This window comes from Vitis vinifera, chromosome 11 (genome assembly GCF_030704535.1).
Source record: "Vitis vinifera cultivar Pinot Noir 40024 chromosome 11, ASM3070453v1".
Taxonomy (NCBI): domain Eukaryota; kingdom Viridiplantae; phylum Streptophyta; class Magnoliopsida; order Vitales; family Vitaceae; genus Vitis; species Vitis vinifera.
In genome coordinates, this window is record NC_081815.1 from 10267410 (window position 1) to 10292556 (window position 25147).

General features: G+C 37.3%; 2 protein-coding genes across 2 annotated transcripts; one reads left to right on the top strand and one right to left on the bottom strand.

Moving 5' to 3' along the window:
- The first annotated feature begins 1241 nt into the window (after nucleotides 1-1241).
- Nucleotides 1242-15076, top strand: LOC100267398 (mannosyltransferase APTG1). The gene is made up of 10 exons (XM_002271410.5): nucleotides 1242-1456; nucleotides 1887-2140; nucleotides 2255-2372; nucleotides 3905-4009; nucleotides 4175-4461; nucleotides 13370-13651; nucleotides 13765-13966; nucleotides 14265-14416; nucleotides 14528-14690; nucleotides 14772-15076. The coding sequence occupies exons 2-10, from the start codon at nucleotides 1908-1910 to the stop codon at nucleotides 14853-14855; spliced, it is 1626 nt and encodes a 541-aa protein (XP_002271446.1). The 5' UTR covers nucleotides 1242-1456; nucleotides 1887-1907; the 3' UTR covers nucleotides 14856-15076.
- Nucleotides 15077-20960: 5884 nt separating this feature from the next.
- On the bottom strand, nucleotides 20961-23440 carry LOC100245084 (VAN3-binding protein). Its single transcript, XM_010658348.3, has 8 exons — nucleotides 23239-23440; nucleotides 23083-23157; nucleotides 22903-22971; nucleotides 22424-22784; nucleotides 21959-22126; nucleotides 21597-21646; nucleotides 21413-21470; nucleotides 20961-21268 (listed from the first exon to the last, which is right to left on the bottom strand). The coding sequence occupies exons 1-8, from the start codon at nucleotides 23416-23418 to the stop codon at nucleotides 21051-21053; spliced, it is 1179 nt and encodes a 392-aa protein (XP_010656650.1). The 5' UTR covers nucleotides 23419-23440; the 3' UTR covers nucleotides 20961-21050.
- Between the last annotated feature and the right edge of the window lie 1707 nt (nucleotides 23441-25147).

A 25147-nucleotide genomic window follows, 5' to 3' on the forward strand; every position in this document is an offset into this window, starting at 1 on the left:
TTTTTCCTACATTATATTTTTTTTCTTGTTTTCTTCTTCTTTCACTTTATTATTCTACTGTTGGGAACCCTGAATTACTTGATTCCCATGACTTGAATCTCTCTTAAAGAGACACCTTCTACAATTTGACAAATTTGAATGTCTCATGAATTTGATTTTTTAACTAAATATATCTCTTGAAGAGACATCTTCTACAATTCCTAAAAATTTTAATTTATACAAAAGGTGTCACTTGAAAAGACACTTTCCACAATTCCATAAATTCCAATATATACTAAAGGTGTCTCTTCAAGAGACACCTTCTACAATTCCAAAAAATTGGATTTATACTGAAAGGCCACCATCGATAGAGGCTACGTTGTGGAAAGGGTCTCTTGAAGAGACACTTTCAGTATAAACCCAATTTTTTTAAAATTGTGGAAGGTGTCAAGAGACACCTTTCACAATTTCCAAAAATGGAATTATACTGACACCTTCCATAATTTTTAAAAAATTGGGTTTATACTGTAAGTCTCTTCAAGAGACACTTTCCACAATTTTCGTACACAATAGAAAATTTCGAATTTATGTTGAAGAGAGACATCTTTAGTTTTAAAATCATTTCCACAATTTTTAATACATATTGGATTTTGTGGAATTGTGGAAAGTGTCTTTTCAAGAAATACCTTTAGTATAAATCCAATTTTTTGGAATTGTAGAAGGTGTCTCTTGAAGAGACACCTTTAGTATATATTGGAATTTATGGAATTGTGGAAAGTGTCTTTTCAAGTGATACCTTTTGTATAAATTAAAATTTTTAGGAATTGTAACAAGTGTCTCTTCAAGAGACATCTTTAGCTAAAAAAATCAAATTCATGAGACATTCAAATTTGTCAAATTGTGGAAGGTGTCTCTTTAAGAGACATCTTTAATGCATATTGGATTTTTTACCACGTGGAAAGTGTCTTTTCAAGAGATACCTTTAATATAAATCCAATTTTTTGAAATTGTAGAAGGTGTAAGACACCTTTAACTTAAATTCAATTCTTTTAAATATTCTTCAAGAGACACCTTTAACTTAATTCAATTCTTTTAAATATGTATCATGATTTTGAAAATTGTGGAAGGTGTCTCTTCAAAAGACACCTTCCACGTGATCAAAACTGCTGTAAATCTATCAATATTTTTCCAACTACCATTTTTTAATAATAATTTTTAAAAATTGCTGTAAAAGTTAAAAAAAGCCCCGATTGGTTTTGTCCATAAATAACATACAAAAAGGAAAAAAAAAAAAAAAAGAAAACAAAAAGCAGGTCGAGGCGATGCGAAAGAAGAAAGAAGAAAGAAGAGTGGAGAAAGGGAAAGGGAAGTGGCGTACCTGAGACGGAGAAGGTATCGACTACCGAGACTTGACAGATGGGTTGCTGCCGGAGTGAGAGGGTTCCACAAGACTAAACTTACCACAAAATCTCGTGAGGTAAGGGTTTCACATCGCTAGGGTTTGGGTTTTTCTTCAAGTTTCTTCTCTATTCTTAGTTCTCTCTACGGGATTTTCGGGTTCAAATATTCTTCAATTTTTTTTTTTTTAATGCGTACGCCTTCTGGACTCGCGTTTTTTTCTTCAACGACTCAAGGCTTTTTTGCCACGCCTCGCCCTTTGGCGCGCCTGAAAACACCTTTCAAAACTTTGGATAACATAGATATAGTTATCTCTGGGTTTTGAACTGATTCTAATTTCACAGCCAACAAATCCGCGAAAGGCAATTCCAATGTAAATTCCAGAATTTTTTTTGAGCTAAGCAAGCCCTTAATTTTCTGCAGCTCGCAGGACTTGCAAAAACTTTCTCATTCTATCTTTATATATGGAATTTCATCTGCCCATCATGATTGTTTGACTCTTTGGTTAGTTCACCCAATTACGGAGACAAATGAGGCAGAGACAACATGTTGCAATTGCAGAAGATAAAGATAGAATTGAAAATCCTAATCTTTCTGAAGAAGAGAAAAAGAGAAAACCAAGCTATGATCTCTTTTCATCGTCAACAAAAACTTTGATGTTTTGCTTGGCCGTGCGAATGGCAAATTCTTTGCTAGTGCAGACATATTTCAATCCAGATGAACATTGGCAAGCCTTAGAAGTTGCACATAGCATTGCATTTGGGTAACTTAATATTAAATATTTTTAAAAAAAATTATATCTGTCTTTTTATTTTCATAATTTTTGTGTTCATGTAAACTACTAATCATGCTTGTTTTGTTTTTGGTTGAATGATAGATATGGTCATTTGACATGGGAATGGAAGAAGGGAATTCGTAGCTACTTGCATCCGATGGTGTTTGCCTCCCTTTATAAAGTTCTTGCTTTATGTCATCTTGATACCCCGTGGTTCATGGTAATACATTTGTGCATTTTTTGTAATATTAATAGTGATGCCAATTGCCCAAAATTGGAGGTATGGTATAAATCCTACCTACCCAAAGAAAAAGAGTGAATATATGAACTCATTTTTTTGTATGTTTGTGAGAAGGACCCTCATCCTTCTCTCTTTCTTTTATCAATAAAATTTATCTTCGTTTCTGATGAAAAAAATATGAACTCATTTTTGTGTATAGATAAATCGTGATTGTCAGCAAGAAATGATTGATAAAGCTTCAAGGGTGGTAGATTCAATCAAGGATTAGGACATATTTGGAACTTGGAATTAAGATAGGTAGTGCTGGTTTGGAAGTTATATTTGAAAGAACATTTGTTTTTTTGGTAAATAACCATGATGTCTGAACACAAAAGGGTTTGTCAAACTGCCTTAAACTAAGTTCTTTCAATTTAGGATTAACTTCTTAATGACTTTACCTTTTCTCCTACTAAAGGATTAATTTCACTCACCTCTCCTCATGTTTTGGTTAAATATGCTCAACTCCCAGTGGTTTGAAATTTCATCAAATACCTCCCCTATTCTTTTCACTTGTTATTTTTACTCACCTTCTCTTTCAATCAAAATAAGAGAGATATTTGATGAAATTTCAAACCAATAGGGGCTAGGTGTGTTTAACCAAAACATTAGTGGAGGTGAATGAAATTACCCCCCTTCTAAGATACATAAACAAATTGGACACCCAAGATTTAAGGCTTTTAAATTTTGTGCCTTCATGCTTAGGGTAGCTAATGATACACATATACACACAAATAGTTTGAGTTGTTTAGTATCAATTGATGCATTTTGTCCATATTTCCTAAGAAAGTTATGTACATAAAGGCTCTGCTTCTCTGCATAAAAAATCAATTATGGTAATCATTTTTTCTTGTTTTCTTCCATAAAAATTTCATGTAATTTCTGGAGGAATATAAGTAAATAATTTTGAGTCTTGAAATAAACTGAGCTAAAGTTAGTAGAACATCATAATCTCCTTGACCTTACATGAATTGAATAAATTCTTTTGCATTTTTTGAATCTGTGTCTTCATGGGAGGAATCAGATGCTTCTGGGGCCACTAGACATTGTAGTTGTGCCTTCAAGTCCTGTTTTATGGTCTTTTGGCCAAAATTAACCACTCATTACTCATGTATCATGTTTTCCAGATTTAATGCCAGCTTGATTGTCTTAGTTAAACATATTTTAGAAACCTATAGGAGTTTGCATTTGTGATTGGCCATTTTATTTCATTGCAAATCATTAGTGTTTTCTTGCTCTTGCAATTATGAGTTTTATGACAACTGTAGTGCAGGAAAATAATCCAAAACAAAGTCTTTTATTTATTTATTGTCCATTCTCTTCAGAATTTGGATATTCTTTGTTTTGTTTAAGTTCATAAACAAATTTAAAATTTAGGTGCATGAAATAATGGTATTTGTGATTGTTTCATTCAAAGAACTAATACCATCATCCTATTTGTTTTGTTTTGTTATGTTAATTTCTATGCCCTACAGTCAAGGGCTCCGCGACTGCTACAGTCCATGTTTTGTGCAGTTGGTGATTTATACTTGTACAAGCTGTCTAATGTCCTATTTGATGATCATGTTGCACAATGGGCGGTATCCTTTTATAATGTGTTCTTTGCAGCTTGTAATTTTATGAATTTTATGTATCAATTTTTGTTTTCCCATGTTGGAAGCTCTCTTCTTATGATTGTTACCAGAGAAAAACTACTTTAGAAATCATTACATTCATTGAAGATGGTATACTTAATTCTATGGCAGCTTTTTTCACAGTTGGTGAACTGGTTTATGTTTTTCTGTTTCACTCGTACATTGTCAAATAGTTTGGAGACTGTTCTTACCCTTGTGGGCATATACTATTGGCCCTGTATGAGAGTTTCTTCCAACAAAGCTCCCTTGTTTTCAAGAAAGTGGGGTGTGGCTATAGCAGCATTAGCTTGTGCAATTCGACCAACAAGTGCGATTATATGGATGTATGTTGGCCTTCTTGAGCTGTTTTTGGCACATGATAGACTGAAGTTCATTTTCCTTGAGGTGGCTCCTATTGGGTAGGTATTAATCGTTTTCCATTATTTCTTATTCCAAAACTCTCTTAATTATACTCTGTTTTGTCTTAAAATGCATGCTTTTATTATATTCATATTTATTGATTATCATATCTGCTTGTGCTTATAGAAAGGATCTGCTATAGTCTCTGCTAATTTAGTCCTTTCTTTTTCCCTGCCTTTCTTCATAATCATCATAATCTAATGAATTCAATCAAATATGAAGTTACAAATAAAGGGGACCATTTTATTGTCCCATGGAAATTGCACTGCCCCATTCTATTTTATCTAATTTTTACAATGTCATAAAAAAGGTGCCATTAGAGAAATGTTTGTCCATGATATAGATATTTGAAACGACAACATTTGTCAAAATTCTAAAATTGACTTCATGGTGGTTATGATTCCAATATTCTTCTATAGCCCACTTAAGATGGTGAATTCATACCTTCCAATGCTATGTAGAGTATAGTGGAGCCATTAACCTATAGGATAACCAAACACTCACGACATTGATGAGATGAAGTCACTGTCGGTTGTGCTTAAATGTTTTGAAATAGTAGATGGAATAGAGTTTTATCATTTATGAGGGGAAATGTTAGGATGAACATTTAAAAATGAGTGAATAGGAAAACCCTAGGAGTTGCCTTACTATCTTCTAAAGGGAGAACTTACTGGAATAGTTGGTTCATGTTTGAAGCAGTGTTTTGAAAGGCGCTCTTGAGGTGCGCTCTGGGGCGAGGTGTCTAGAAAACACCTGAAGCCAATGGCAAAAAAATGTCGAACACAAAAGGCGAATGCCTTTTGGCATGAGGTGCTTTAGAGGTGTGCCTTGCGTACACTTTTAACGCCTTTCTTACTAAAGTGTGAGCCTTTCTCAACATCAACCTTGAAAAATATGCAAACTTGAAATAGCTCTAGTATTGTCATCCTTAATTATATCTGCTACATAAATAGAGTTAGGTGCCTGTTTATATATTCTTATTTGTCTATTAAAAAATAAGCATGGAAATCTATGGATGTGAAAACTATAACTATGTAGCTGCAGGTTAATATTCAAGTTTATTCAACTAAGATGCAGGCCTGTGGAGTAGAATTCCAAGAAAGAAGGATTCAGGTATTTAAGGTGAAAGATGGGCAGAGACAAGGGCCTATGGGGGGCTTATCCCTTGCCTAAATAGGGGAGTGAAAGGGAAGAGGTGTGGTTGTAGTTTGGGGGAGTTAACTCGTTTAACAAATTGCAGTATCTTAATCGTTGCTTGGTAGGAAAATGAGGGGAAGTCGAGGAAGGTTCGTTGATATCCTCTCTGGAGGATTGGGCTAGGTACGATTGGAGGTTGAAAGGGAATTTGTCATTATTTCCTTTGGGAGGGTCATGGATTCTGTTTGAATTTGACTTGGCAAGGGAGGCTGAGAGGTGTTACAAGAAGGCTTGAGTGTCTTTAGGCAGAGACCACTAAAGCTAGAAAGATGGAGTCCAACAATAGGTTGTCTCAGTGAGAGAGCTCAAACAAGTTCCCATTGGGTGAGGATTGTGGGGCTGTTGCTATGCCTATGGCACAAGGATTTCTTTAAGCAAGTGGGCGATGAGTGTGGGGGTGGACAAGGAGACCGCGAGGGGCAAAAATTTACAATGGGCATGAGTTTTAATCAAAACAAATGGAAAAAAAGGTATTGGGGAGGTTACAGGTTGTGGTAGGAGAACTCTGTTATTCGGTGAATTTGTGGTGGGAAACACCTCCTTGGGTAGCTCCGGTGGTTCCCTGTGCTGAGAGTCAGGAGGAGAGGGAGAAGAAGAGTAGTGATTCCCGTGTGGCAAGTCGCGTGGGGCTCACGGGATCAAACCTTGTAGAAAAGGTGTCGCTTTCGGGTAGGACGAGGCATGTAGAAGAGGTAGCCCCTTCAGTACCTTTTGTGGGAAGGCTGCAGCAGGAGGTGCAGGAGCATGAGTTTGCAGGTGCTGTGTGGGAGGAGGGTTAGACGTCTGCAATTGGAGCAGCTTTACAGAGGCCTGTGGATATAAAAGCAAACCCATCTTGCTTTAAGGAGCCCATAAGTGATGTTGTTTGGCCACTTGTTGAGCAGGTCCCACCCATCAACCCAATGATGGGTGGGCAGGCCAGCCTGTTGATAGCAGAGCCTTGGTGTTTAAAAGGGCCCAAGATCTCCCTAGTAGTTTGGCCCATGAGAGACTTTCGAGCCCGATCCAAGCAGAAGTAGAGGAGAAGGAAGGGTGTAAGGCCCAACCCTCTTTCCTTCTTTATAGGGAGGATCTTCTTTGCCCTAAATGAGGGGTGTCCCCTATTGACGAGCATGATGAGAGGTAATCGAGAGAGGTTTTCTCACCTATGGATGAGGTTTTGATGTCGAAGGTGGTGCGTTTTCAAGGTACGATGTTTAACTCTCTTTCTGAAGCGGGCGGGGGGACTCTCTCTTCTACTCCTTTTTGTGGGGCTATCGGGGAGGCTCATCGTGATGTAGGGTTGATTTCTTGGGGGAGGTATGTCGTGGTTGGATAAGGAGGATCTGCTGTTGGTAGAAGATGTGAGAAATGTCCCCCTTTCCATGATCTTGTAGGATGGGTCGAGGGTAAATCTTCAATCAAACTACGTAGCGGTGGAATTAAGACTTTCGGTTGGGGAGGAGGAAGACAATTACGTTATGAGAGAGGGAAGTGCCCTAGAGGTGCATAGGGGGATATTCCCTGTTTCCAAGTAAACTTTAGTAGATTAGTGGCTTTTAACAAAGTTTTGGGGCTTCTAGTGGATGGTTATGAAAAGGAAATTTTAGGCCTCTTGAAAAAATTGGAACTAAGAATAAAGGGGAAGACAGTAAGGTAGGGGACCAAAAAGGCTAAGGTGAGTGGTTCAAAGTTGGAGAGGGAGCTTCGGAAATTGGAATGCTTAGTCAATTACAAGTCTGATTTGAGGTGTGGGAGAAAAAAAAGGGCGGGGGGGTGTAATTTTTATGGATTTAGTCAATGAAGCTCTAGATTATTTTGTGGACTGTTAGAGGATTAATGAGGGGAATAAGCGTAGTATGATTAAATCTTTGATATGTTGGTACTCAACCGATCTTGCATGTCTTCAAGAAATGAAGGTTCAATAGATAACAACCAAAATGGTGAGGAGCTTGGGTGTGGGCAAATGTTTAAACTGGGGAGCAATGGATGCTAGAGGTCAAGCAGGGGGAATCGTGGTGTTTTGGGATAAGCGAGTGTTGAAGTTTCTTGAGATGGAGGTAGGTGCCTTTTCAGTGTCATGCCAATTTAGAAGTTGTGAGGGTAGTTTTGTGTGGATGTTTTCGGGTGTTTATAGACCTGTTCTCACTGAGGAGATGGAGGATTTTTGGGCTGAGTTAGGTGCTATTAGGGGGCCTTTGGAGGGATCCTTGGTGTATTGGGGGTGATTTTAATGTGGTGAGATTTTTGGCAGAAATGAGGGGTTGTTCGAGAATGTCAGCTACAATGAGATGTTTTTTAGAGGTTATCGATGAGTTGGTCATTAAGACATTACCCTATCCGGTGGCAAGCATACATGGTGTGGTGGTTTAAACAACATTTTAGCTTCTAGGCTAGATTGTTTTCTAGTCTCTAATGATTGGGAAGACTAGTTTGGTGGTTTGGTTAAGAAAATCCGACCAAACCCAACCTCTAATCATGCACCAATATTGTTGGATGGGAGGGATTAGAAATGGAAAGATTCCATTCAAATTTGAAAATATGTGGTTGAAGGAGGAAGGGTTCAAAGATCTCATAAGGAGTTGGTGGGAGGGATAGAGCGTCCAGAGGTCTCATAGTCATATATTGGAGGTTAAGCTCAAAAGCTTCAAGTAGAATGTCAAAGTGTGGAATAGGGAGGTTTTTGGGAATGTATCCACCAAAAAAATTGAGGCTCTTGAGTAGATAGGTTAGTGGGATGCAAAGGAAAGAGAAAGAGCCCTCATAACGGAGGAGTTTGAGGAGAAAAGGAGAGCGGTAGATGAATTTAAAAAATGGACAGTGTTGGAGGAGATTTTTTGGAGGCAGAAATCAAGAGAGCTATGACTTAAAGAGGGGGATAAAAATACTAGATTTTTCCATAAAATGGCTAATGCTCATAGAGGGAGGAATTTTTTTGGAAAAGTTAAGGGTTAATGATGTTTGTTTAGAAGGGGAGAATAATATTAAAGAGGGGATGGCAGGAGCTTTTCAAATGTTTCTTTCTGAGACAGGGGAGTGGAGGTCGAGCGTAGAGGGGCTGGCGTTTAATTCTCTGTCGCCTGCAGATTCAGTAGCCTTGGAGGTTCCTTTTTTTGAAGAGGAGGTTTTTTCTGCCTTGTTTAGCTTAAGTGGAGATAAAGCCTCGGGTCCAAATGGTTTTACTTTGGCATTTTGGTAGGACTATTGGGATGTTGTAAAAGATGAGGTCTTGGGTTTTTTTGGAGACTTCTATGAGTTGGGATGCTTTGAGAGAAGTTTAAATGTTATGTTTGTAGTTTTGGTGCCTAAGAAAAGTTTTTCGGGTGGTGGGGGGGAGGGTGTGGTGCGATCAGCTTGGTTGGGGGTTTGTACAAGCTGTTAGCCAAGGTTCTAGCTAATAGACTCAAGAAAGTGGTGGGCTCTATAGTCTTGGATTTTCAGCATTCTTTTGTGGGAGGGTGACAAATCTTAGATGCAGTTTTGATAGCTAATGAGGCCATAGATTCTAGACTTAAAGCTAATTTGAGAGGCTTGCTATGCAAACTGGATATAGAAAAGGCGTATGGCCATGTAAACTGGAATTGTGCTATAGTGGTGATGGATAAAATGGGTTTTAGCTCCAAGTGGTTGGGTTGGATTAGATGGTATATTTCTACGGTCCGTTTCTCTGTTTTGGTCAACAACTCTCCTTCTGGTTTCTTCAACAGTTCTAGAAGCTTGGGACAAGGAGATCCTTTGTCTCCTTATTTGTTTATTTTGGTGATGGAGATCCTTTCCTGTTTGATCTCTAAGGCAAAGGATGGTGATTTTATTGAGGGTTTCTGGGTTAAAGAGAGGAAAGATGCTGGTGTCGAGGTGTTGCATTTGTTCTTTGCAGATGATATTCTCATTTTTTGTGATGCAAGCAAGGAAAACTTGGAGTACTTGAGTTGGGTCTTTATGTGGTTCAAGGCATGCTTGGGTCTCTTTGGAGAAAAGTGAATTGATTCCCATTGGGGAGGTTCCAAATTTGGAGGAGTTTGTTGAGGTTTTAGGTTGTCAGGTGGGTACTCTTCCATCCACTTAGGCCTCCCCTTAGGTGCTCCTTACAAGTCTAGTAGGGTATGGGAAGGTGTGGTAGAACAGTTCCAAAAAAGGCTTCCTTTGTGGAAGAGACAATATTTGTCAAAAGGTGGAAGGCAAACATTGATTAAGAGTACTTTATCAAGTTTGCCCATTTACTTTATGCCCCTATTTGTTATGTCCAAAAGAGTGGCAGTTAGATTGGAAAAAATTCATAGAGATTTCCTGTGGGGAGGAGGGGAGTAGGAGAAAAAGTCTCATTTGGTTAATTGGTCGATCGTGTGTTTGGAGAAACAAAATGGCAATTTGGGTTTTAGAAGCCTTTCTCTCTTCAATAAGGCACTTTTGGGTAAATGGTCTTGGAGATTTGTGAAGGAAAGGTATCCTCTTTGGAAATGGGTAGTTGCTGGTAAGTAAGGGATTCAGGAGGAGTGGTGCACAAAGGAGATAAGAGGGAGGTATGGTGTAGGAGTATGAAAGACAATTAGAAATGGTTGGGAGGGCTTCAAAGATAAAATAAGGCTTTAGGTTGGTTTGGGGAATCGAGTCAAATTCTGGAAAGATAGATGGTGTGGTGACATGTCATTGAGGGATGAGTTCCTGGGTCTTTATGCTATAGCTTCCTTTAAGGATGCTTGGGTGGTAGATGTTTGGGATGGGGGTGGTGGGGGACCGAGGTTTATTAGACAATTCAATGATTGGGAGTTAGAAGAGGTAGATGTCTTATTCGGGAGGTTGCATAACTACTCTATCGTTGCGGGTACTTTTGATGCCATGGTTTGGTTGGAGACTAAGGATGATGATTTTTCAGTTTGATCCTTTTACTCCTCTTCGGCAATTAGGAGAGTGGAGCCTTTCCCACACAGTACGGTGTGGAACTTTTGGGTCCCTATTAGAGATAGTTTTTTTGCTTGGGAGGTAACTTGGTCTAAGATTTTGACATAGGATCAACTCATAAGGAGGGGATGGAGGATGCCAAACAGGTGCTACATGTGCAAGGTTGAAGAGGAATCAGGAGATCATTTACTTTTGCATTGACCAAAAACATACATGTGACAGCTGGTTTGTGCTTTATTTCATATCCGGTGGGTGATGCATTCTTCTATGAGGGTGGTGCTCCTAAGTTGGAATGGTGTCCCGGTTGGCAAGAAACAAGAAAAAAGGCTTGGAAAGTTGCTCCTCTATGCATTTTTTGGTTCATTTGGAGGGAAAGAAATAAGAGAGCTTTTGAGGATAGGGAAAGCTTAGATCAACTTTTAGAAGTTCTTTTTTGTATTTTGTTTTGGGATTGGATTAGAGCTTGCATGAGGGATAACATTACTTCTTTGATAGATTTTATGGATTGGTTAGGTTCCCCGTAGGGTGCGGTTGTGTTGTCGCCCCTATTGGTTTTTTGTATATGTATGCATTGTGTATACCTTTTTATTAATATAATACCCATTTACTTATAAAAAAACTAAGATGCAGGCTTCCTAGACTACGGAGTCTGCTTTTATAAAGCTTCTACCAAGATGAAAACATAGAGTTTACTTTGTTTTGACTATGGATAGCCCTGTTTGGAGAATTAAGTTTGATTCTCTGTAAAATAATTTTTGAACTGGATAATGGATGCAATTCATCTAGTTTGATAGTATGTCATTTCTTTTTGCAATAGCAAGAAAGTCAAAGTCTGTGAAAAACACTGAAAAAGTAGGGAACTATAAGTTTGACCTTTTTCTTGAGATGATGGTCGGAAAGACAAGTTCTCTTTTTTCCTAATAGATATTAATTTGTATAGCTTCATTCACTTTTCCTAGTAATCCTCATTCAAGAGGCAACTTTTGATGGTTAACAGTGACTTAGGGGTTCCGAACTTGGTGATGGTGGGAAAGTCCTTAATATTGGTAAAAATATTACAGAAACTTCATGATTCTATTATGTGACAGTGCAAAATTCTCTTTGACCGTTAAAGAAGCTCCAAATCATTCTTGACATTTTAAAATACACCAGCATTGTATGAAATATGCTATGCATGTGGAAAAATTGAAGGTATTTGAGAAAAGTCAATGATAATGTGAGATACCTTATGAAATATTCCCTGGGTCATGATATCCAATTTTGGTGTTACATATTATAGTCAACAGAACTTTATTACACATAATCAATACTTAACTATTTACTCAGTTGTTTACCCAAATGATTGGCTACCTTGTTAGAAGACTTTAACAAGAAGAAAATGATAGATAATTATAATCATAATAAGTTATTTAAAAATTATTATGAATTACTCTCCAAATTACCGCTAGTCATCCTGAAATGCTTTTTCCATGTAAACCATTTTCTCAATATGCACAAATCTTCCTCAATGATTCTTGAATTCTGAATCAGCCCTGTTATTGACTAATTTTTTAATTATAAACTTAAACTTGGAAGATGGAGATACTCTGTTGTTAGTGATTCACCTAACATGTATGACTCTGCAAGTAGGTTGGTTTGAGTTACCGTGGCAAAGAAGTAAATGAGGATGTACTTCTCCATCATGGATGAAAAAGGGTTACCAAGGGCCATGAGCCTTTCCATGGGAGAACTAGTTACCTGGTGGGGCATTTGAAAATCTTGAATTCACCAATTCATTGATGATAGTCACATTTTAACAATCTGCTTAACACGAATCAGCTGCATTCTGATAAGTAGAATTGTATTTAGATTCAGGACATCTTTTAGCATTTCTGCAGTGGAATTACTATATTGACAATTGCAAGCAAGCTTTGCATAGTGGACTATTCTACAACTTTTGTGTTTCTACCCTCTGGAGAGAATTTTCCTCCTAATGCTACTGTTGCAGCTCTCCTCAGGCTAAAAGATCTGTCACAATTACTCTTGCCTTTTTTCAGCTAGTCCCATAGATCCAGTAAGTCATGGGAATCATTTCATTCTTCCTTAAACTCCCCATGAGTTCTGCATGGAATTCTGCATTCATGTAACTCCAGCACATGTGATAAAAATCTGATTCCACCTTCCTTCCAATTTTCAGGCATTTGTAGATAAACTTCATTGACATTCTCTGCATCTGAATTCAGGAATTTTAATATAATGGCTGTCATTGCCTTTCACATGTTAATCACTGCACACTAAATTATCCAGCAAACATAAAGCTGTTACAAGTGGCCTGCAGAGATGTCCTTAGCAAACATTTGGTATATGGAAATAGGAATAGAAATAGGATGAGAAAGGAGGTGAATCACAATATCATGTGAAAGAGAGGAATCAAAATCCTAACAAGAGTGGGTTTTGGTTTTTATGATAATGAATTTTTTTTATTCATATTCCATTTCTAAAAGCAACCCAAATTGGCAAATATAAATGAATGGAAAATGTTTCCATTTTTGGTGTTACGTATTTTAGGGAAGTGCATTCCATAGTGCAGAAACAATAGTTGATTGGTTCTGCCCCAGTACCTGCCTTTCAGAAGGCTATGAATGAACACATGAAAAAACTAAATTCATGCAGCTCTTTATTTCCAAAAATAAAGAAGTTTTTGCAGGAACATGAATATAGACTTCATGAACATTTTTAATCCCTCCTAAACCATTTGGAAGTTGGAAACATCCATTTCAGTTTAATTCTATATTTTTGCATCCTTGATTGCTTACATTATTGTTTTACTTACAACTTGACTGATGGTATCAGGGTCCTGGTGCTCGCACTTATGTGTTTGGTGGATCGTTTGATGTACGGTTCATGGATCTTAGTACCTCTTAATTTTCTAAAGTTCAATTTTCTTTCCTCTGGTGGAGACTATTATGGCACTCATAAGTGGCACTGGTACTTCACTCAGGGATTTCCAGTCATGCTGTTCACTTTTTTACCATTTTCCATAGCTGGCATGGTCCTGTCTAAACAATGGAAGCCTTCTGGCCTTATTGCATGGGTTTTAGGGCTTTACAGTGTGCTAGGTCACAAAGAATTCAGGTAACTTTGTTTGAATTTCAATTGTTTTGTGCTTTTATTCTTGGAAGACCTCTTTCTGCATTTGGTTTTGCTTCATGGATTCAATCATCCTCTGATTAGACCCAGAGTTACAGGTTTGTCCTGCCTGTGCTTCCACTAGCTTTGATGTTCTCTGGATATTCAATAGCTGCAATGAAAACAGCTGATTCTTCAAACAGTAAAAGGAAAGGATCTTCCAACAGTCATGTCAAATGCCCTTCAAAAGTGCGATTGGCCATCTTTTTCTTGCTTTCTACAAACATTCCAATGGCTTTGTATATGAGCTTGTTTCATCAGGTATATTTTCCTTCTTGTTGAATTCAGAGTTGTCTACCTTTTTGCCTCTCTTCTACAGCTTAACAGATTAAAATGTCTGAAATTGCATCCTTGTTAATCATTTTCTTTAAATCCTTTTCTTTTGAAAGAGATGAAGAGACTAAATTTTCTTATTTCTCATTTTCTTTTCTCCTTTGATCTGTACTAAGCAAAAATTGCAGAAAGACCTAGCTTCAGCAGAAGTCATGGAATTTTTAGTTTGTTTGCGTTTTCCATCTTGTGTTTTTGGTTGATTCTTACCTGCAAAGGTGCTGGGCAGAGAGGAACTGAGGATGTAATGAATTATCTATCCAAAGAGGCTTCCAACAATAAAGTGAAAAGTATCCTTTTTCTAATGCCCTGCCATGCCACACCTTACTACTCCGCCTTGCATCATGACCTGCCCATGCGTTTCTTAGATTGCTCACCAAGGTTTTAACTTCATCCATTTTGTGGGAAAACCTTATCTTGTTGTGCTATCATTTACTAAAGATTTATTTGATGCAACATTCTAATTTTGGTTTTGGGGGGTTTGGTTACCAGTGAAGAGAAAGGAACCCTGGATGAGTCAGACCGTTTCATGATGGATCCAGCTAGTTTTGCATCAGAATTTGCAATAAATTGGTCTCTACCTAGTCACATTGTAATGTTTGATTCAGAAGAAAGATCACTAAGGGAATTTCTAGTTTCACATTCTTTCAAAGAGGTACATTCTAGTTTGTTTCATTAGTTTTTTAAGTGAGCAATTTTTTCTTTTCTTTTGTGGCTGATCTTGTTGTAATTGCAGATAAGAAGGTTTTTTCATGCTCACTTAAAGGTGGACCGTGATCTTCAAGCATCAGTTGTTGTATATGCTTTTACAGGCCAGTGACACATGTTTCCAATGCTAACAATTGCCATTTTTGTAATCTGACTATTCAATTGTATTTTGACAAATTTTATTTTCCTTCAGAGACTTATTAATTTATTGTTCTTAAATTAATTCTTAGTAGTTTGATGTCTGAAGGAATTATTTAATTGATAGCAGTATAACACTTACAGCAAGATTCTAGCATGTAATAATAAATTGCTTCTCTATTATTCTGAGATGAATCTTGATTTACATTAATTTACTCCTCCTTAAGTCTTAACTTATTAACACTACAATAGTCCACTATATTCTTTAGCCTGCTGTTATAATGTCCAGTAAGAACTTGAAACATCTCAAGCACGTTTTGCTCTGTGCAAAGGTTCTGGTTCCCATGCTGCATCTGTTTTAGAATAATCAATAAATAGATTTTTATAATTTAGTTTTGTTGAGGTTTACTTACTGTTATTATTATGTTATTTCACGTAGGAGAAAGTTACCGCTCTGACTACTTCAGCTTTAAAAGGTGGCACTGGAAATGAAGTTCCTGTGTTGCCTTTCTTTGCTTGTATGGAAAATAAAATTAGGAAAAAGAATTTGAACATGTAAAGCCCAAGCACCCCAACCCCATGAAGATAAGTAAGTGGATAAAGAAAAAAGTAGTGTTCATTATTGTACAATGAAATGTTCCTAGTAAAGTGATGAAAAACATAGGACTCGTTCTTTTACCCCCTTTTCTTTTGATGGCCTCTACAGGATTTAAACTATTCTAACTATCCTAGGCTGTAAAGTTTTGGACCCACACCTGGGCTCATTTAGTTGCTGCGCGTAATTGAACTTGTGATATGCCCTTATTTTTGGTATTGATTTCTAGTTTAAATGTTGGACATTTGGTTATTAAAGAATTAGGAATGAGGTATTTTGATAAGCTAATTTCTAAATAGAGGTCTTTAGATTTTGATTTTGCTCTAATTAAACTCCAGGTACTTAGACATTATATGGTAGGAATGATGGGTTTATGGCCAACTATTTTCTGGGTAACAATTTCCTACTCAAAACGTGGTGCTATATTTTCCTTTATTTGAGAGGATTTCTTTTCATTCGTTTTCTCAACTCCAATATTGGACTTGGATTTTTCTTGAATTATCTTTTTGGTTAGTATCAAGAGCAGAATATAGTTGTGGTAGGAAAAAACACGTAGAGTTTGAAGCTAAGCTACTTTTTATTTGATTAGGTTATGTTTTAGAGATTCTGGATAGTTTCCTCTTCTGTAGTTTAATGCCTAGTCTTAAATTAGATGGTAACACCTTAAAACTATCTTGTCTCTTATACAATTTGATCTCCAGTGTGGTTCTAAAAGCACTAGGTGCATAGAAGTACTAGGTAGCTATTAGTATTGGTGGGTCCAAATGATCCAGGTGGAGATTTTGCTCCTGAGGTAGCATGTGCTCTTCAATATTGCTTTGAAAGTCCATACATTTGCTTCCCACCTTAAGATTTTTAGGATAGGGGATAGGGGTTGCACTAAGGGGTTCAGGATGGCGAAACTTTCTTTTAGGAAGACTGGCTATATGGAGAGAGGTTTTGCTCGAGAAGGTCATAGGTGGAAAGTTTTGGCCCTACTTGGTATACATTTCTGTATGTTATATTTCCTTCTATATCATTTTAATGAGATTGGAATTAAAATTTTTTTTTTTCCAAATGAGTGTTACAAAAAAATTGAAAAAAATGTAAAGAAGCTTATGAGAAGAATAAATTTGTGATTCTTGGGATATGTATATCCTATATCTTAACTTAGGATTATTATATTCAATATAGAGGGATACAAAAAAGAGGTTTAATAGGTTATCTCATAATTTATCCTATTGGTTGAAAAAAACATATGATATGATCCTATTCCATCATCAACCATATATATAATAGGATATGTTATTCTATCTTTTTATCTTATTTCATGTTATATGCAACCAATCAAACATGGTTATAATTCATCTACGTTTTTAGTCAAGTCAGCTTAGCCGAGTCACTAAGAAAAGGTTTCAGGATATTGGAAGAATTACTGCTGCTGCTACTGTTACAACCATCATCATTGAACTATACCTGTCTTGATTTAGTATCTATGGACAGTGCCCTAGGTCTGAACAGTATTTAAAACTCTAGTTTTGAGTTGGTTTCCAGATTTTTAGTTGGTACTGAAGGCTGTAGGCTACCGACCATTGGAAGGGAAAAGTTAGCAGGCAGTTGGGACCACTACTAGCGAAGGCACCTAGCTTGGTAACTTGATCAAACTGACAAGCTATGTGAATGTAACATCCGTTAAAAAAAATTCATGCCATTTTTTTTTCCCTTAAAATGAAAATTCAAAATGTGCACAGAATCAGCACTCCATAACCCTTCAAATGTGGAACTGATTCTATTTTACAACCAACTGGTAGGAAGTTTAGCATGGAACCATATGGTTAACATTTACATTTCTAGGTGTCTGTGTAAGGAACTGCCTTTTTTTTTTCCTGTTATTCTAGCTTCGTATTTGTGCAGGATTATATGACAATTGGGAGACGGTTAGATGGTATTTAAAACCATGCGTCTGGATGTTATGGACTGAGATACTGGGTCTGCAACAATATCTGTGCCAATTCCTCAACTGTCTTATTCCATAAAAGGGACTCTATCTGCAAGGGAACCAAGTGCAGTTGGAAGTTGGCCTACTTGATTCGACCACATTCTTTGAACTCAAGCTGCAATCTACAGTGTTTGGCTCCACTTCACCCATACTTTAAGAATATATAAATTATCTTTTCGACTGAAATGCCAGCTCATGGAAAAATTTTGCTCCTGTGAAGGGCTTCTTATTAGATATGGCAGTGGTTGGTGTAGTAAAAGAGACCACTTGCTGCAACCTTTGGTGCCTGAAGAGGAGAAAAGAAATGTGAGGACCACATCTTGTCAACAAAAGATTCATGCATGTGATTAGACATATAGGCTCCACCACTACGGATTCTAAAATGTAAGATTAGGATAGAATAGACAGGTTGATCAGTTCTTGTTTGATGTGGCCGATTGCTACCAAGGAGCTATAAATCTTTTTCGTTGATGGTTTCCAAATGATCTTTGTCTAAGAGGTTAGTACTTCGGATCTATCAATGCATCTCAGGTTAAGAGGTAGGCCAACCAAGCCAATTGAAGTAGATTAAGTGTAGAATAGTATTTTTCAATGTCAAGTCTCCTGAACTAAATGAATATTTAAAACAATGAAAGGGACTAAAAAATGATCTCTTGAATCTCAGTTTGGATTGACTGGATTTTTAGTGTAGCCAATGTTGAAACAGAGGAAAAAGATGATAAGAGTTAACTTGTTCAAATGCATGCAAGGAAGTACAGCAGAGTTAGCATTGATAAGGATATGCATTGGGCACATATTGTAGCTTTTTTTATTTAAAGGTTATGAGAAAAGAAATAATTGTTGAGGATTGAAAGCAGGATATGACTTTTTAGATAGAGCAGGATGGCAAAATAATTTATATAGTTGACTTCAAGCGGTTGATTGAGATTAAGTTGTGATGTGTTGAGTGCTTCTTGTATTCTGTACTTGTTAAATGACATCGGAACTAATCCAATTGAGATAGGATTTTGTCCACCTTTTTTCTCCCCATAATTTCTCTGTGCTCCTAATGGATGAAAGAGACCCAAAGTGTCAGGATGCAGCCTCCCTGGAAGTGAATGGTATGGGGAATAGATGGGGCAACTTGCAAAAGAACAAAGCTAGGTTGGTCGGTTGGTTGTTGTTATATTAGAAAGTGAGGGCAACCCGGTCCTCTTTCAGGAAAAAGAAATGGAACATGGCAGAGAACAAGAAACAGGGGGAAGGAGACAAGAATTAAGCTCACCAACCAACCAAACATTAGGCAGTCTTGTCCGACTGCATTCACATTGATGCTTCTAAAATACTTTTCACCCAAGGTTACTCACAGCCTTACTGTCTAATTTCTTCTATTTTATTCCTGGAAACCAAACATTTCTACCCATTACCATGCAGATTTCAACACTGAACATGTTCTTGCTCTATGGCCGATTAGGAGATGTCTAAGGATCAGCTGTGGTGGTTACATGAGTAATAAGTATACAATTATGTTATGAACAAAGGTGGGGTCTAAAAACATGCCTCGAAAGACGTGAAGCAGGAAGAGAAATAAAGAAAAGGACATTTGCAAGTATCATTGTTCAATTGTTATGAGTGTTTTTCTTGACCATCATCAATTTATTTCAAAAGCTTTTTGTTACACTAGTATGTGAGCTTTGAGTACAAGTTTGGAGAAGGAAGTGTTTTCCTAGTTCTTTTGTGTTGGAATTCTTGCTGTTTATCATTCAGAAGATACATTGGAACAAAATTTCCTTCACTGTTTGATGTGAAGATTGTGCCATTTGTTTTAAGGTTTGCTGTATTGACTATTTTCTAGATTTTCCCTGAAAAAGATTGTGCCCATGCTCTTAATCCTTACAATTCTCATTCTGTCTGTCGATGTTGGTTTTATTCCTTGGTTTAGTAGAAAAATAGAAGTTCATTCTAAACCACGACTGAACTGTAACTATCACAAACTGACAAAGGAAAGGACCATGCCAACCAGTGATCCATTTCTCCCTTGAGCATGTGAATTCCTGACCTTGTCCCAAGTGACAGAAACTCATCTATATAATCCCCGGACCAGAATGAAGCCAATGTCCTCAAGTTTCTCTTGATGCCTAATATTCCCTTTTCATGAATATGGAGAGCGGCAAGATGATTCATTCAACAGTTAAAACGAAGCAGAAACTCATTAGATCTTCAACACAAAGAAAGATTGATAAGCTACGCAAGATCATTCCTGGATGTGAGGAGGTTGATGTTGAAACATTATTTCAGAAGACAATGGAGGAGATTCTTGAGCTCAAAATGCAAGTGGATATCCTCAAGAGACTCTCAAAACTCCATGGGGTTTGATCAGAACTCTTCTCATCAACACCTCAACCAATGCAAACATCTACTTTGACCCCTTGTAATGCCAGGCAAATAAGCATTTTCTTGATGTTGTCTCTTTTATTTTGTAGGGAAAAGAAGCATCCTGTGATTTGCATTGTACTTCATAATTGCTTCCAATTGTGATGCATCTCCTGCAAATTACCATTAGTCTGATGTAAGTGTACTTTTGTTTAATGTTTATAATTTTTTTGGAGCATGTCAACATAAAATATACTTAAAATTTCTTCCGGGAAAAACAAAAGAATGATCTAAAGAGGGAAAAGTAGTCAATGTGGATCACTTCCCATGAAATTTTTGCTTCCTGATAGAGACTGAACTGAATACATTCACCTGGAAACTGGGTCGAGGGGAAAGGGGGGTGGGGTTTGGATTCATTTGAGAAAAATTGGTCTGCTTTTTCATTTTTGAGTTATCTATTTTCCTTGGGTGTCTTATGCTTTCAAGCCGTGACATTCTCAGCTATCTACTGCTGATATGAAGTCTGCTAAAAAACTATGCCCCCACTTTGTATGCGACTATTATTTTCTTTCCTTCCCATCTTATGTTTCTACTTTCTCCCTCAAAGTACTCCATCATTATTATTTGCTTGTCTGTTGGTTTATTTTTTGTCCTTGGACAGCTTTAAAGTCTTGTCCTCCATCAACCCTTTGAGATTAATTTAATTTTTCATTTTGCATTTTCGGTCACATTTTTGTTCCATGTTCAATCATTTTAGTGATCTGTTTTCCACCAAAAACTGCGGTCCATGATCAGTTAATGCAATCAGGCTTCTAACTTAGGATATGAGTGGCCTATTATCTCTTTACTTTTGGGCATGTGACCCAAGTCTGGCTTTTGTATACCATTTTTATTCTACTTAATTCCTGCTTAATTCTTTAGATTCCCTAGTCTCAAACTCAGTTTTAACAGCTCTATTAGCAGCTAATCTTGGGGTCTTTTATTAGTCCATTCTCTATTTGTTGTGGAATTTACCTTGTTTCATGTTTTTCTTGCAAAATGAGACTTAATTGGCATATCTCATGTGAAGTTCTTGTTTCCATATGATAATAATACAATACAAGGTACAAACCTCTATCCACAAATGATTCATATCTTGCATGAGAGTGGGTGGATATAATTAAGCATATAGTTACACAATTAAAGTACAAATATAGGAAATTAAGATGAGGGCAACACATGATGAATGAAGATTAACCTTTGTTTTAGGTTTTATAAAATTGAAGTTCATATCTTGTGAAAGAAGTAGAGAGGGTCAGCATATGATTGACTGTTGTGGCCCATATCTTGTATAGATGATAATCGTCCCCCATGTCTAGCTTAATTGTCCCATGATTTGTCGTTAACACGATTAGATAACAGGTATTCGTTTCGTCAGCTTCAGAGTCATCGTAAAGCTCCGCATGTAGGTCCTGTATAATGCCTAAACCCGAATCAAGATTGATTAGTACAGTGAAGTTTCCTTCATCACTAATTCACATTATGTGAAGATACTGGCCCTCACAATTGAAGGAGTAGAATTGGTTTTAATGAGAGAAGGGGAGTAAAAGAGAAATAAAAGACTCACTTTCCTTCTTGCTTGAAAAAGTATTCATCAGATTCAGCTTCCTTATCTTGAGAATAACCTGCAATGATATATGAATTTTTAAGAATATTTTGAGCGTGTGTTGTGAAGCCACTTTGGCTTTTTGACTGTATTTTGGGCATGTAACCAAAAGATAAAAGAAAAAGGCAAATGGCAAAGATTAGACCTTGGCTTGGCTGTTTAGGATGATGGACACTGACCTCAGCAAGCACCTCCCTGCCCAATAAACAAAACAAAATTAGTAACAAAAAGAAAAAAGACACTCAAAAGATGAACTTGTGATCACAAGAGTCTTGAGGGCTTAATCATGTTGTCCCAAGTGGGTGAGAGACACTTCTAAAACAAAAATTTTCTTAGACGTCAGTAAGATTATCCTCTCTTAGTGCTGATGTGAATTGTTTGGCTTTTATTTTCTAAGTTGAAAATCAATCCATTGTTGATAGAGCTAAATAATTCATCTAAAATTTTTAAAATCCTCGTCGTTTAGCTCTGCCTACTTTGAGATGATCATGTAAAAAATTAATGTACCGTCTGATGTATGGATGGTGAGTTGAGCGCCCTTGGCAAGCATCGTTCTATGCTTTTCCAAATCAGAGTCCGGTTCGTTGCTTTCCTCTATAGGCAACACTGGTGCGCTTCCATTCAATCTGTTCTTGTACCCTGCTCTTGCTTTAAGGGTTGCTGCTCCTTTCAATGCTACAACAACAAAAATTCAGACAGAACATATATTAATTAAGCTTAAAAAGGGAAAGGAAAATTGCAACATGTTGATTGCTTTCATTTTATTTGGCAATGGATCATGGACCTATACGAATAGATTTTGGTCCATGGTCCATGGACCTTTTGGGTTCATCTTCTAGAGTCAAGTCTGATCTTAATTGATTCCAGTCCATGGCATCCAATCTTCACTGTGAATCGGGTTACCAGGATCATTCCGCAAGTTTAATTATCTAATATTTTGCCGTATGAGAAGTGAGAGCAAAGATCGATTACATGTTGCAGCAGCAGCTGTGAGTGTTAAGATGTCACTTGCACTTGTACCACTCATTGCTGAACTCATCACAGTGCTGAGGTGCTCCCGCTTCGCCCCCATGGCTTCTGCCACTTGTGCGCACTGGGCTGCCACCAAAGCAGCTGCAGATGCCACTGCAGATTCCTTGGTGGCGTTGGATTGATCTTGTTTTGAGCTTTCTGCTGCAATGGCTGCTAGTGCTGCTGCAACGCCGGCTACTGATATTGCTGCGTGCACTTCAGCTCTTTGCAGCCTGCCCTCTTCTTTTCTCTTTAGCTTTATGTCTTTGAACCATTTTTTGATTGAAACACTGCTCCCAAATGGCATTATTTTCCATGAAAGCTGCATGAAAAAGTAATATAATATTTCTGGGCAAAGTATGACGAAATATACTACACATCTGAGTATAAAATTATGTACCAACTAAAAAACATAAGGACTTCAAAGGAAAATTACGTACCCATTTCTTTCGGAAATAGCTGTTGTAGTTCAATTCTGGATGCATTGCCTGCTGCATCCATATCCACGACTGAAGAAAAAAAAAGGCCAAAGGTATATTTATAGTGAATTTTGGTTGTCTTAATTTGAATGTGTGATTCAGTATTATTTGGTATTATTTGTTAGTAGGCAGTCATATTACCTTCACGTCATTGGGTTTCCATGCGGGTGGAGACTTGATACCTGCATCATCCACCTTAACACTCTGGTCCATCTTCTGCAATTTCCTAAATTTAATTTCAGTTCATAAAATAAAATACGTAAAATATCTATCGAGATCTACAGTAATTCAACTCACAGGGAAAGGAGCTTTGGTATCATATCCAAATTTCTTAATTGGGTTGTCCAGGATAACCAGTGATTGGTCTTGTAGCTCTGGTTGGATAGCTTGAACTGCAAAGTTGCACCAAGCAGGCGATAGAAAATCCATGGTCTCTGGATGCGCTTCAGAGATTGTTGGCTTGAAATCCGGCTCCATGCAATTTGAAAGCTAAAAATTAATTGAGACTTGAGCTTAGCAGGATGAAAAAAAGCCTCTCAGTTTTTGATATAAATAACCCCCATCATGCAGGTGCCCTTAAATCACCATCCTATCCTTCAAAGTGGGCTCTCAATATATATGTATACGGTCCATATCCCTCTAGAAAGTGGTTAGTATATGAGGAGTTGGGATACTCTGATCGATTAGGACAGGAGGAGAGGAACAAAACGTCGTCCCTACATCATTGCCATCGTCCCACCAAAGGGATCATCTTCAATGAAGTGATCATACTACATGTATAGAAATGAGGCCATAAAGGGAAGTGACTAGTGAGTACAGCTTCGCTTTGTCCTCCCATCCAGACCCAGGAGCCCCTTAAAAAGAAATCAGAAAAAGATGAGATATTACAGTTGGAAAGGGTAATCAGTACCACCTTTGGATATATATTATACACTTGGAGTTGGAAACAAGAGGACCCTTTTGATTTCAAAAGAGTCTATAGATAAACAGATTTTGATTGGGGGGAGCCCCCAAGATTCAAAGAGAGAGAACACATGCCAACCACTATAGAAGCATGCATAGTTATGGGATAAAATCATAAAGGGAATTAGGAGGCCCCTTCCTTTTGTATCTTTAAATTCAAACCAGAAATTTAAGCTAAGCATGAAGAACTTAAATATTATGAAATGAAAAATTACTTGCAAGAGCTGCCCAGCAGGACCACCACCTTAACAACCCTAAACACTGGACAGATGGAGAGAGGGAGATGTGTAGATGCATGACCTGTGAGATAATATTATAGCCAAGCATGCATTTGCGGGGTCGACATTGATAAAGGAAGTAGACATGTATCATTGTAGTTAAGCTTTGTGTCACAATTAGAATAAAACATTTCTTGATTAAGAAATTGTTTAATTAATAATCACGATGGGCTTCAGCTTTTTCTATTAAATAGTGCTATGGAAATTAGTTGATCCCCTTTTACATGGTTGCTTATCTTTCAAAAGTGATTATGGGGTCCCTTCACTTTATTTTGGTTGATGAAGTCGTAAACTTTTGGAGATTTGATTAAAAGAGCATTCATTACACTCATGTGCAAGCAATTTTTTAATTCTTGTCGATGCTTATTCATGTTCCCCAGTGGTGGGTGTGATTAGCAGGAACCACCCAAGAAGGAGGGCGGCAAATCTATGTGCCCATGCCATGAGTCTGATCAGGTGGAATCACTGGTTTTTTCATTATTTTAAAGCTTGGCAGAGATTTAAAGGGGAAAAAGGAAAAGGGAGAGTAGGATTCAAAAATACTATTAGTTTACACCCCAGTAAGTAGATTCGAAGCTAATTTTACAATTTCTTGTTCAGGAGTTTAATCCAAAAGAAGCAGTTTACAATTGATCCGGCACACACACCTTCCTAATTTTTTAGTTTGTGACTCCATAAGGAATTCCATCTCAAATTGGAATTGTGGGCCTAAATTATTGGGATTTTATCTCCACGTGTTTAATAACCAAAACCGCATACACACGAGCAGAAAATTAAGAAAAATACAAGATTTTAACATAGTTCGGTAATAAATGTGATCCCTATATTCACGAAATGCACCAATACTCGATAATCCACTAATCAAAGAAAAAAGAGTATAATGGTGGAACTCTAAAAAAAAAAAAAAAAACTTCTCAATTGCAATTTCTTGAGCTTAATGGGAAGTTCAACCCTTGACATTAAGC